The sequence below is a fragment of the Podarcis tiliguerta genome, assembly GCF_965153285.1.
Source record: "Podarcis tiliguerta genome assembly, chromosome: 1".
NCBI lineage: Eukaryota > Metazoa > Chordata > Lepidosauria > Squamata > Lacertidae > Podarcis > Podarcis tiliguerta.
Window position 1 is genome coordinate 23796181 of NC_139534.1, and position 13783 is coordinate 23809963.

At 40.1% G+C, this 13783-nt stretch overlaps 1 protein-coding gene across 20 annotated transcripts in view; it reads left to right on the plus strand.

Moving 5' to 3' along the window:
- Nucleotides 1-13783, plus strand: part of OSBPL6 (oxysterol binding protein like 6) — a 101859-nt gene that overhangs the window by 65063 nt on the left and 23013 nt on the right. For 14 of the 20 annotated variants that reach the window (XM_083407241.1, XM_083407238.1, XM_083407233.1 and 11 more), the window contains 3 exons: nucleotides 5727-5892; nucleotides 6819-6949; nucleotides 10713-10820. In XM_083407241.1, coding sequence (XP_083263367.1) covers nucleotides 5727-5892; nucleotides 6819-6949; nucleotides 10713-10820 — 405 coding nt within the window. The remainder of the gene's footprint in view (nucleotides 1-5726; nucleotides 5893-6818; nucleotides 6950-10712; nucleotides 10821-13783) is intronic. The other 6 variants (XM_083407227.1, XM_083407230.1, XM_083407231.1 and 3 more) reach the window with 1 other exon arrangement.

Below are 13783 nucleotides of genomic sequence, written 5' to 3' on the forward strand. Positions count from 1 at the left end.
GCAAAAGAGTGAAAAGGAGTTCTCTTTGGTAGCATGTCTTCACTGTTGATTAAAAGCAGTCTTGCCACTGCTTTTTCATGGTGTGGCTATTTTTGGAGCCATTTTTGGAGCCTTTACTCAGGGAACTCTAAAAAACAACAACATACTAATAACTCTGTTTCACCTATTTGCACATGCTTATCTCTATATGCTGAGATTAATGACCATCCAACCACTGTCCTTTAGCATCTAGGTGTGGAGAAAGAGCAAGAAATACCCAACAATGGAATTTCTTGTCCTTAGCAGAGTGAAAGAGGGAGGATAGGAGCAGCCAATGAGAATTTAGGGTTTGAGGGAAATGGCTGCCCCATATCAATGCAGTGTGCAAGAGGAAATGAGAACTTTAATTAAATTCTATTTAATTATTTTACTTAAGCTATATTGGGGAACACTTCTGGATCAAAAGGTGGGGTAGGAATAATCAAACAAATAATATATGCATAACAGGAGGCACCGTGTATATAAAAAAGGATGGACTTTGGCAGAGAAATGATACACGAGAAGCCATGCTAGGTGATGTCAGAGCCTGACTTTATCCTTATTTATACTTATTTAGAATAAAATTTATAACCAGCTTTCTGACTCCATATGGAGGTGTCCAAAATGGCTGACAGCAAATATTTTTAAAAAGAATAAAATAACAAACCAACAATAATAAAAATATCAAAGTATGACACATGCTTATACTATGCGGTATAACTAGGAAAGTGATTGTATATGTTTAAGGTTCTAATGCTCATTTGAGAGTGAGTATTTTTTTAAAAAAAACACTCAGAGGGCCTTACATATGAGTAAAGATTCTTAGACTGGAAGAATCTTTGCACTGTAATTCTGTTAAGTGACTGTTTTAATCAAGAAAGCAGAAGAGAAGTACAGTAGTTACCAGGTCCATAAATAAATTCAATCATGCTATATTACATTGCATAAGTTTTATTTATGTTCCATAATCTCAAAAAGTCATATTACTGCCACACCAATTGTATTTTACTTTGTTTTGTTTTTTTAAAGCAGTTAGACTTCCGGTGGAAGAAAAATTTAAGTAAATAAATCAAAGTGTGTATTATTTGGCTTCTTTGAAGAGTTGGAATAGCAGAATGTTCACCTATTTCAGTAGCTCAAATGAAAGTAGACGTATTTACTTCGGCCTACGGTAACATGATTGCATAAGGTTGACACAATGATTCTGAATTGTCAGGAAATGAGGATACCTGAGAGCTGGCTAGCAAGAGGTCCTTGATATTTCATTGAAAATACAAATTGCCACTCAAGCCAAATTGCACATTGACGGAAAGTGATGTTAATATTCAAGGGATGAACACATTTATTTTAATTTACCACCCACCCTTCGCATACTATGCCAGGATAGCATTCAGATAAATGAATTAAACAGTACAATAAAATGATATAACCACCACCGCCCCAGCAACACTCAATCCATAAACCACACTGAATCATAACCAACTCTTAAAACCATCTGTTGAATATGCTTGGATGTCTGGACAAATTTAAAATGTCTCTGCCTGGTGCCAGAAATATATCAGAGTTGGCTTCAGGCAATGTTTCCATGGGAAGAACATCCCCAATATATGGCATTAGAACTACGAAGGGCCCTTTTTCAATCACTAAAGTCAACTTCCGTTGGCAGTAGGACTTGGGGGACAGCCTCTGGTGAAAAAAGCAAGCTTCAGGTAAACTTGTGGGGTAGAAAGTGTGTGGTTCTTTGGGTAACCAGGCCAATTTAGGGCTTTATAGGTAGCAACCAACGCTTCAATTGAGCCCAGAATCACATACCAGTGGTCATTTAGAGGGGAGTGTTAACACTAGAGATGAACCAGCTTTTCAGGCATGAATGTGCATATTAATGTACAACTGTGCTACTTTAAAAAAAAATTTAAAAAATTTATCAGAGCAGGCTACTGCACCAAGCCAAAAATGCTGTGAACATCTATCTGAAAATGGAGCTTGTGAAAGATGTGGAACAAACGAGAAAATGAGTGTAGAGGCGGAAGCAGAGCTGAACAGTACACCTGGGAAGCATTCTTTAGGTGAATAGGTAATGTGGAGTAGGAGATTAAGGCGGTAACTGTAGCTTTAAGGTATCCCCTGGGTGAGCAGATAATGGCTGTGCACGACAACATTGTAGTGGATCCACTTTGAGATGGGGGTGGGGGGAAATAGCCGAATAGCTGATTGTTATGGAAGGCAGTGCTGCAACTGAGAAAGGTGCAGCCATGTTGTGAATGGCAAGCATGCACTTAATACCACACATACATATGTGTGCACCCTAAAATTATAATATGTGTATCTTCCAGGCCTACTGGAGCCAAGGTTTTACCTACCTCAGCTTGAAAGTATAAGGCTGAGAACAGCTTTTCTCATACACCAGGTGTGGTGAACCACTGGCGTTCCGGATGTTGTTGAGTTATAACTCCCATCATCCCTGACCGTTGGCCATGCTTGCTGGGGCTGATGGGAGTTGTAGTTTAGTAACATCTGGAGGGCCACACCTGTGATTCACAGCGTCTATATTCAGTTGATTGAATCTTTGATTAACAAGCTGAGATCTAAAACTAAGTCTCCTGCATGTCACATGAGCCGAGAAACAAGCCAGGAAGCCCCAGTTAAACAGGGAACCAGAGCTTTTTATGTCCAGACTGGGAAACGATGCTGAATGGTTTCCAAATGAAACATGATATCGTTTAAAGTTAACTTAAGCCAAGATTTGATTGTCCAAATTCTGCCAGCATTGTATATTTCTCACATACTTTTTTTACCTATTTCTTTCCAAATTTGGTGTTGATTTTAATTGCCAAAATCTTTTGGCCTCTATTTTGAGTCCCAATTTACCACATTAACTCTCGGATTTAAAGCAATTGCTGTCTAGCCACACCCTCATTCCAGATGTTTGGTCTAATTTCCAGATGCTATACCAAAAAAAAAATCATTTGCCTTTGCCTCTCGTACTTGGAAGGGAGGTTACTATCGTAATCTGAATGACTAACGTAGTATTTGGGCTTTGCTTTTTTGTTAAATACTTGGAGGTAAAGCAATCTATTATATCCCCTGCACATTGACCATCATTATTAAATAAAAACAAGGCACCAATATCCTCTTCCTCAAGTTCGTTTCAGGTGTTCCAATATTTGCATTCATTCATTTTTGAAAATTCATGTACATTAGCTGGAGGCTAAGGTACCTCTTAGATTTGTGTATGTGCTTTGTTGACAAACGAGAACTTTCCTGGTTTTTCATCCTACCGACACATCCATGAGTAACATAGAATGCCACTTTCAAAGTTTCTTTCAGCATGGGGAGCAAATGGCTGACTAGCAGCAAGTGCTTCCTTTACAGAAGGACCTGCAACAGCTCCTCCCACTGCCCACTTGCATCCTGGGTATTGGCAGCCAGTGTACACTAAATTAGAATCTTGCATTTGGAGCAGAAATATTTCTGTTTGCCCTTCTTTTTATAGAACCCCCCAGGGATCAAATGCATGAGCTTCCTTAGTCTTTGCCTCCTCCTGCACCACTCTCAGCAGAGTTATTCATGCAATGATGGCAGCTGCTTCCTCAGATTCCACTTCCACCTTGAGAGAACAACATACCTTCTGTGACCTTAGCTTTCCATCTTAGGAGTGCCTTCCCTTGCACACCGGCTTATAGAGTTGGTCTTTCAGAAACTGCCACTTTAAAAGACTGAAAGTAGATTAAGATTTCCCTTCCTAGTTTATCTCTTTCTAGGTTCTCCCTTGAGCTTTTTCCCCTCACAGTTTATAGCTCGATCAGCTCCTAGGTTGCTGCTGTTTGGTTTCAGCCATAATAATCCTAATGAATGGTGCTATCCAATTGTGTTCTCCTGCCTGTGCAAACCGACTTCTGTTTGTGCGAGCAAGACTTCCTCTTCCTTTTCTGCACACCCTCAAAATGTGTTCTAGAGGGTTGGGGACCCTCTGGAGCAGATTTGGGCTGCAGTATGGGGGGATAGGATGGGGGATATCCCATCCTTTGGCATGATGTTGGATCTCATCTGAAAAGGGCAAAGTTACAAACTTGAAGGAAGTGGATCAAGAATTGAGATCAAAGTTTGTTTGCCAAAAGAAGGCTATTCTAAGGAATTGTTAAAGACAGAATTTTAGTTTAGTATGAAATCTAATTGTAATACAAGGATACTATGTGCCTGTGGTAATACTGGAAGTTCCTCTGGGAAAGGAAAACACTCCTTTTGATTGTTGTTTAAACAACCAAAAAAAGAAGGAGGCATTCCATTTTTTCTAATCTAAATTTAACTGAGGTTCAAAGTTAGTGTTTTTCATATAGCTGAATGGAAGAAATGTATTAACATAAAGTGCCAATGTTAAGAGACTGGGTAGCAGTAGAAGAGCTGCAATAAATATGTGGGCAGAATAGGATGTCATCAACTGATGAATTAAAACTTTACATTATATACTGTGCAAGTCCGGGTTCCTGAAAGAACTGGAGAAAATTGTATTCCAAGAAGTTCCTACTGGTTAGGGCCAATGAATCCATTGTCTCTTGAAATGTAAAGTAATATGACTTTTTATGCTGGTCCTGTTGAGAATATTTCAAAAGCATGTAATATTTTTTGTAACACCCCCCCCCAAAGAAATTGACATTTAAATTACATGAACTATTTGGACAACAATGTAATTTAACATTTGACTTGCAAGTTCGGTCACAAAAATGCTTGAACATTGGGCCGCGGAATGCACCTAAGGCTGAATGCATTTTGTCTTGCATGTCATCACTGAATAGTTTATATATTATTTTTAAAAAGCACTGCAGATGTGTGCATGATGCTTATATGTTTGTGTGTATTCTGTGTAATAAAAAAGCAATGTGAGAAAACACACACATATATATACAAACATATTTCTTAGAAGGGAATGAAAAGTGGAGGTGGTACAATAAATTGTGTCTTGAAGACATGATTCAAGATTGTCTCTCTGCATTGTATATTCACAATGTCTTTTTGTGCAATGTGTAGATAAATACAACAAATTAAATTGACATTCTACATTAAAAGACAGGCACTCAATGCATCTAACTTCACATTTTGTGATTTGTAGATGTACTAATGCCATATATTATATATCCATTTCCTGATTTACCAGCACTTTCATAAATCTGTTCATAATTCTTCTTTGGCGATGTTTAGCCATGTTTTAAGTTTGCTGGAGAAAATAGTACTGTTCAAATCTTCTTTTTTCCCCCAGTAGCTGCTAATACATTATTCATACATGTTTGGAAGGCCAGACTACAAATTTAGCAAAGTTTTCTCTCCTAAAATGCCTCCCTTCACTTTTCTGGTTTCCACTGAATCAGAAGACACTTGAAGCTCTATTATTTAATGTCCCACACTGAATATTTGGTTGGTTGTGTTTGGCTTTACTTAGAAAGCACTGTTCCTTTTTTGTTACAAGCTGTAACTGCAAGTTTGAATTGAAATCCTATTCCTCATAAATTATTGCTTATAACACATCAACATTGATTTCAGGGAAGGAGCAGAACTCCTGCTTTGAAGGAGATTAAAAAGATACCTCTTGGCAGCAGTTCCACGACTCATAAATATTAAGCGCTATGGTAAAGTGAGAAAAGTCTTACTGTGCTGTGCCAGATGTTCTGTGGAAGAAAGATACAGTCCCTTGTATCTGTTGCTTTCCAATTTAGGTTCCTTTCAGCGCTACAATGTCTCCTGTTCGCCTGCATTCATCCAATCCTAATCTTTGTGCAGACATCGAATTTCAGTCTCCTCCAAGCCATGCATCTGACCCCCTGGAAAGCTCCACGGACTACCTGAAACTCCAAGAAGAGTTTTGCCTCATGGCACAGAAAGGTAATTGTATGCGTAACAGCAGCATCTCAGTGGAAATAACCTTTGATACAGAGTAGGCTAGCTTTGGGCCAAGGCATTGTGTGTGTTGATTATTTCATATGGGAGAAACTGAGGCTAGCATGTTGAATGTGCAGCAGCCAAAGGTTTCTCTCTTATCCTGTTAAGTTTCGGAAGACCCCTTGTGTTTTACTTTTCAACTATTTCAGCTGTGCTTCTCAGACGTCCTTTGCACACAGATGCAGTTGCAAGGAAACGATTTCTTGCAGTAGGGGTATGAATATTGCAAGTTTGCAAGGTGATGGCTTGCAATTTTTTTTTTACCTGATCAGCACCCACTTGCTATGCCATGTTTTAAAATTCAAGCCGTTGGCTCTTACAGTCTGAGTCTAAAAATTAAGACACCTCCCAAATTTTTTTTTGCGCTGAACCCTTTGAATTTTCACAGTGATAAATGACAGGAAAAATGGTGTGCCCTTCAGAAGTTTGGGGAATCATGTAGCATGGAGATATGCTTTAAAGAACAGAATATAAATACGCTTGACCTGAGTGGCTCATCCCCCCCCCCCTTCCCCCTATTTTGCAGGGTATGTGAAAATACCCTGAATATTAGAGAAGTAGCTGTAGTTGATGACAGAAAAATAGACTAAACTGATTTTGCACTCTGTGAGGAATAATGGCACTGTAGGCTCCACTGTGTACATGAGGACAAAACTCCAGCCATAGCTAATGGCCGTTTTTCATACGTGGTTATCCAAAGTAGGGCATATGGAAGTTTGGAAGGGATAGGCTCGGCCCTGCAAAATCTGCATCTTGTTTCTGTAGCATTGGGAATTGCACTGTTCAAAATGTTCACTGATACATATTTTTTGTAAGTTGCACGCAGAGGCCTGTGGTGTATACCAGAGACGTTTCTGTTTTCTCCCCAGTACATTCTCTTCTGAAGTCTGCCTTCAACAGCATAGCGATAGAGAAGGAGAAACTTAAGCAGATGGTTTCAGAACATGATTTCGCTGGACACAATACACAGATAACATGTCTCAGGCAATCCCTCTCGCAGGTATGATCTTACATGGCTATTTGCTACGTTTTCAGATGGTTGGTTTTGGAAATACCGTGATTTGTAACTGTTGTTTGCCACAGGTGGTAAATGCTGTTTGTGGCATTGCTTTCCATAAATGCCAGATAGCTCTCTAAAAACAAGTGACAAAATCAAATGTTAGGATACTGATGAATTCCTGTCCTGATCTACCCTATACTTTCAAACATAATGGGGTTAGGGATTATGAAGAAGAAGAAAAATACAGATAAAGGCAACTTATTGTCCCGATACTAGGCTTTTTTTAAAATTCATTTATATTTTTAAAATACAAAAAACCCCCAAAACCACAACCCAGATAAATATAGAAATAAAGCGTGGGAATTATTTTGTTCAATACAGGGTATAATATAGGTTGAGGAGTCCAGTGTTGCATAATCACAAAGAAACTAGTCTGTGGGTGCTGGTTCTGTTAGAAAAACTTTAATCAAATAAAAGATAACTTGTTTTTCCCACTTCAGGTTCAGTTCATCTTCAAGTATTTGTATGTTCCTTCTATTGCATCACTTGCATGTCTATAGCTGTAAAATTGAGCCTGCAGCAGGACTAACTTTATGGCCTTGGGACCCCAAGTAGTATTCTAATTCTCATTTCAGCAAAACTGGATACATTAATGTTGGAGCAGCGGTATCCTGCGTGCTTGCCATCTTTGAGCTTGCCTCATCTTACAATAAAATCTACATCCACCCAACCCAGTTATGCATTATGTTCAATGAAGGAAAGCGAGGCTAATCTCATTGATCCACCCTGGTAGCTTTATCCAGTTTTGTCCATATGTATGTACACAAACACACAAGATAATTTCACAATTTTCAGTTCAGCTAACCAGACAGAACTCAGTTCAGTCTTTGAAGAACTGTGCTTCTACCCAGTTTGCTTTCACTATAAAGCTTCATTGAGCTAAGGATTTCTGCACTAGAGTATAACTGAGGACTGCAGCATCAGTTGAACTGCTTCACTTAACCAGGATAATGGTATTCTGTTGTTTAACCTCTGTTCTGTCATCTTGCTCTCAGCAGTGTTCTGCTTCATCCAATGTCGTCACCTTTTCTTGTTATGTCACCTGATACCACGCTTAGTCTATGGTCTCCTTCAGTTGTCCTCTTTTTCTATGGTCTCCTTCGGTATCCAGAATAGATATTTTTCTCTACGTTGGGAAAAGATAGGCAGAGAACAAGTGGGGGAAGACAGCAGCTCATCGTATGCGTCATATGCTAATTCTTGAGTCCATTTGGATTCTATTCTCTTGTCTTCTGTCTCTGTTTTATCTGCACAAGTGGCACTTTCTTTGGAGAGGACAGCTGCCAATATACTCGTTTCTAAAGAACCAGGAACATTGTCCTGTGCAAATTAATAGTAGTAGTGCCGTGTGTTTGCAAGGTTTTCGTAATGAGAATTGAATTAAAATCTTGAAATGGCCAAACCATTTCCCCCCTTTTATTGTGCTTTAGCCAAGAACTCACTGTGCAAAGCATGCATTTTTGTTTCCAGTGTAGAATCCACTGGATTCCCAAGAATTCTAGCCTTCTCTTCATATGAGGAGCTTATTTTCTGTAGAAGAACTTAAAATCTCTGAGATTAGAAAAAGAAGCTTCCAGTTAGCACATCAAATGTTCATTCCTTACAAGTCTGTGTGTGTGTGTGTGCGCGCGCGCGTGTGTCTTTCGCAGTCTCAGCTTCTTTGCACCTCCAGTACTGCTTTCCAAATCTCATCAGTCCTTTTCCTGCTTTCTCACTGCTGTTGCTCCACATTTTGCTGTTGCAGTACTTAAATTAGTACAGGTAGTGCTGTCTAAATTAAAGAGGTACGAAATTCATACCTAATGAATTAAACTTGACTGGCTTTTTAAAATAATCAAATTAAATATTAAATAATATGGACATTTTGCATACTTTAACTCATTTGCCGCAAACCTGCAGAGCTTTGACTTTCCGTGTTGCAGTACTTTCTTTTTGACTCGTGGCAGTTTAGTTGATTAATTACTTTGTTTGCTTCTTCCTGCCTGTTTGCATAAGGGTTGGTGACTATTTGCTCAGTTTCATTAGACTGCAGGGGATTGCAGGCAGTGGCCAGTCAAAGCAGAAAGCAGATAGGAACAGGACCTTGGACAGTTCCTAGGGGTGCTGCTAAGACAGCTTCAGCCATAAAGCTGTTACCCCTTCAAGGAACTAGTGCCAGCTGATCAGATCTAGTGTCCCAGCTTCCACCTTCCTGGAGAATCTGGCTGAATAAGGCTCTTGCCTTATTATGCAGAATTTGACTTCTGCATGACTGGAGGAAAAAAAAATGGTATGCAGAGGAGTCATCCTCTGATTAAGACCATGGTAGAGAACTCTGTTTTATTGCTAGGTTCTATAGAGCAGGCATTTTCAATCTTTTCTGACCAAGCGTCCACTTTTAATCCAAACATGCAAATGGGGACCCATTTCTTAACCTTTTAGTGTGCATTTGTGTGCTGGTAGCGCTCTTGTGGCAAACCACCAGTTGAAGACCAATGCTCCAGAGGTTCTCTTTCTGACGAAATAGCCTGAACCTCCTATCCATCTGAGTCCTCCATTGCCTGCTGTAGGTTATGACATGAGTTGGGAAGCGTAAACCAATTTCTGCTCCTCTATTACGTCTTCATTTATGTCAGTAATATGGGATGATATACTATGGAAAATATCAGTGATCTAATGTTCAGATACTAAAGGATTATAATTACGACCCATTAACTTATCAGTATTGTTTATGCTGTGCGAGCTGCACAGAGCATTCAAGAGGATAGACTGGTCTTGTTGGGTGACCTTAAATAAATGTAATTGTGCTTATTGAATTCAGAAGCAAATACAACAGCTTCAATGGCAAAACATACAACCATCTGCTGTGAATGGTGCTTGTCTTCCAAATAATCAGGTTCCCCTGAAGCAAACACAACTAGGGTTTCTTCTTTCATCGTCTTATAGAATCTAACAAAGCACGGAAAGGCTGCCTACTTTTCTGGCAGCCCAGTCCCATGCATATTTAGACAATAAGTCCCACCAAGTAGCTTACCCCAAAGCAAAGGTGTGTGGGATTGTAATCTTGGGGCCAAACTCAAGGAGATGTAGGAGCAGTTCCCACTTAAAAAACAACAACACTGAAGTGTCACTATGGATGTGCTGTACATTTGATTGGAAGAGAAAGGAGGGGTTTATAATCCTTTCTCCATGTTCCTTTCTCACCAGGTAAAAAGATGTAGGAACCTAATATCTTTTCCTTCACTGGTGGAAAAGAGGCTGGGCGTTGGGTGGTAATTTTGACTAGAAAAATGTCTCAGAAGGAAAGGGCTAACCAACCCCCCTTCTCCACTACTATTTGTATCTTATTCATAGCTCCTCATATGTATAAATTTAATTGATCACATTTATTCCACCTCTTGCCTTTGGCCATAAACTTGTTTAAAGTGAGGAGGGATGCAGACCTCTATCAAGGAATCCCTAGCGTACTCACCAAATTACCAGCCCTTTTTCTATGGAAGAAAGCCAGAATAGTTAAATGAGTTTAATTTGACTTAAGATACCTAACCAGAACTGCTGGACATAATACTAACGATTGGAGGGAAAAAGTTAGTTGCTTAGAAGTACCATCCATATAATATAACACTTTGTTTCTGGCCCGAATATAGGGTACAGCAGTGGTTTGACTCTGCTTTGTGCTGTCTTGTACATTTGAAATTAAATATTTAATTTTTGTTATTTTAAGGCTATCAACCAGAATGCTGAACTAAGGAGTCGCTTGAACAGAATACATTCAGAGTCTGTTATTTGTGATCAGGTTGTCAGTGTAAATATTATCCCTAGTCCTGATGAGGTAAGACTTTGTCATTGCTCTAATGGACTTACAGTAGTCAAATCCCGCTAATTATCACTAATGACTAAATCATTCTCTTTGGCAAAGCTGGCAAGCAGTGGGTCAGGCTCATTTCAGGAAATTTTCCAGTAGCATTCATGAAAGTAATGAGCTGTAGTTCATGTGAGATTCCTTTTGGAAATCTGAGAAGTGGAAGGTTTGGTGTTTGCATTCGAAGAATACGAATTAGCCCTGTTTCTGGTGCATTTGTATTTAAGTAAGCAAGCAGCCAAGAATCCATAAGAAGAGCCTTGCTGGACCAGACTAGTTTAGTCAAACGGCCTTTTCCCCACAATGCACCACTAGCTCTGTTTCCTGGACTTGAGGGCAATAAACCTCACCCACAGCCCACCCCATCCCCAGCAAAAGGTATTTAGAGGCAGATTGCATCTGATCCTAGGGTTGGCCTATACCTTCCCGACTGGTAGGCTTCTCCTCTATGACTTTCTTCACCCCCTTGTAATGCTCTCTGGCCTAGTGGCAATCACCACAAATCTTGAAGCAGCCAATTTCATAAGCTAACTATGTGTGATATGAAGAAGGACTTCCTTTTGCTGCTTGGGAAAGTCTCACCAGTCAGATTCATTTAATAACCTTGGGTTCTAGTGCTATGAGAGAGGGAGAAAGTTTTCTGGCTATCCACCTTCTCCATATTGTGTATATTTTTTAAATAAACTTTTCACTCAGCTTCCCTTCCCCCCCCAAAAAACACACGATAGAAAGCCTTAAAAAATGTAAGCTTTCCTCACAGGGGAGCTGCTCCAGCTCTTATCATTTAGGTTGGTCTCTACCAATTCTACAAAAAATAATAAATTTTGTTTGAGGTGTCACAACCAGAACTGTACTCAGTATTTCAAGTACGACCAAGTCAACCATTTGTACAAAGGCATTACAGTAGTCACATTTTTTAAAAAAAATTCAGACACTTTCTTAATGATCTCTGGCATGAATTAGCTTTTTCATAGCTGCTGCACACTGGGTCAGCATTTTCATGGAGCAATCTGCTTCCACCCCAAGATCTCTTTCCCAGCTCAGACACTATCACTATATGTATGAACTTCAGATTTTTTTGCCACAATGTTCATCTCTTTACATTCATTGACATTGAACCACATTTGGCATTATGTTACCCGTTCAACATTTTGTAGGCATCCTTTTTGCAGTTCTTTTGCAATCTATTTTTCCTTTCGTCATCTTCAATAATTTGGGATAATTGCAAACTTGGAAAGTTTGTTGCTCACTCCTAATTCAGGATCATTGATGAACAAGTTGAAAAACACCAGCTCCAATTTGGGTGGCATTCCACTTCTTGCATCCCTCCATTGTGAGAATTACTCATTTATTCCTACTCCCCATCCCTGTTCTTCAATAAGTGACCAATCCTCACACTTCAAATATAGAAAGATGGAAGGGAAATACATTAGTCCACATGTACTGCCATTGTTAAGAACGCTAGTTATTCTTAATACTGCCTTGCTGAAATAGATTAACTGAAGTTATAATGATTGCCCAGAATAACAAGACCTATAACTAGTAGGAAAGCTTGTGTAGGGTCTGGTCTCCCTCTTTCCAATCCTCCCTTAGCCACTACTGAGCTCCAGAATGCTGGTGAGTTCAGTTTCCAAGTGAGACAAAGCAGATGTCATTTAAACATCTGCCAGTGTGGCAGAGAGCCAGTGTGGTGTAGTGGTTAAGAGCGGTAGTCTCGTAATCTGGTGAACCGGGTTCGCGTCTCCGCTCCTCCACATGCAGCTGCTGGGTGACCTTGGGCCAGTCACACTTCTTTGAAGTCTCTCAGCCCCACTCACCTCACAGAGTGTTTGTTGTGGGGGAGGAAGGGAAAGGAGAATGTTAGCCGCTTTGAGACTCCTTAAAGGGAGTGAAAGGCGGGATATCAAATCCAAACTCTTCTCTTCTTCTTCTTCTTAAACACATGAGGCACACCATAAGATAATTCTTTCTGGTCTCACTGAATGCTCTGTATTTGATGATATTAAAGTTGCAGTGTCTCCTCACACACCCACACCCTTTTCCTTTATTTTTCCACCATTTACCATTACCATGTGCTTTTCTGATGAATCCCTTCTGCTTGGACAAAAATGGAAATTCGTTTCGGAGCCTCCTTCATTTGAAGTCAGCTATATAGAATAGAAAACTGGCAGAAGAATCTTTGAAGTGTATTTATATAGTCAGATATAAGTGTGTGAGGCTACTGTATAAAAGTTGCTGAGTGCTACAAAGGCAGAGTGCCCTGAACCATTCTTGGAGTTCCAGGGCTTCTATAGCCACTGTCTTGTCTCTGTGTTAGTTGGAGTGACCATCCCCATGGTGTGATGCTCTTTCTTGTCCCAGTCTTGTAGTCGTAGCATATTAACTGTGCGTAATGCGAGAGGATGAGCTTTGCTAGGGAGGGGGCTAAGGGAGATGTGAGCTCCAGACCTGAATTAAGGAAAACATTTACATATTTGAAATTTGAAATAGAATCATAGAATTGTAGAGTTGGAAGGGTCCGCAAGGATCATCTAGCCTGCAATGCAAGAATCTTTCGCCCAATGTGGGGCTTGAACTCACCACCCTTAGATTAAGAGCCCTCATGCTCTACCAACTGAGCTATCCCTCAGGTAGTGAGTGGGCCATTCCTTCTGAGGAAATGGCACTGCACTGGATTGGTATTCATTTGGGGTACAGTAGAAAAGTGTGGGTAAGGGAACCTGTTTGACTGAAGAGTAAGGTAAAGAACGCTTCAGATAAATAGATAAGCTCCTTCCTAATGACAAAGACATGGGACACGGGTGGCGCTGTGGTCTAAACCACTGAGCCTTGGGTTTGCCAATCAAAAGATTGGCGGTTCGAATCCCCGTGATGGGGTGAGCTCCCATTGCTCGGTCCCAGCTCCTGCCACCCTAGCAGTTCGAAAGCACCCC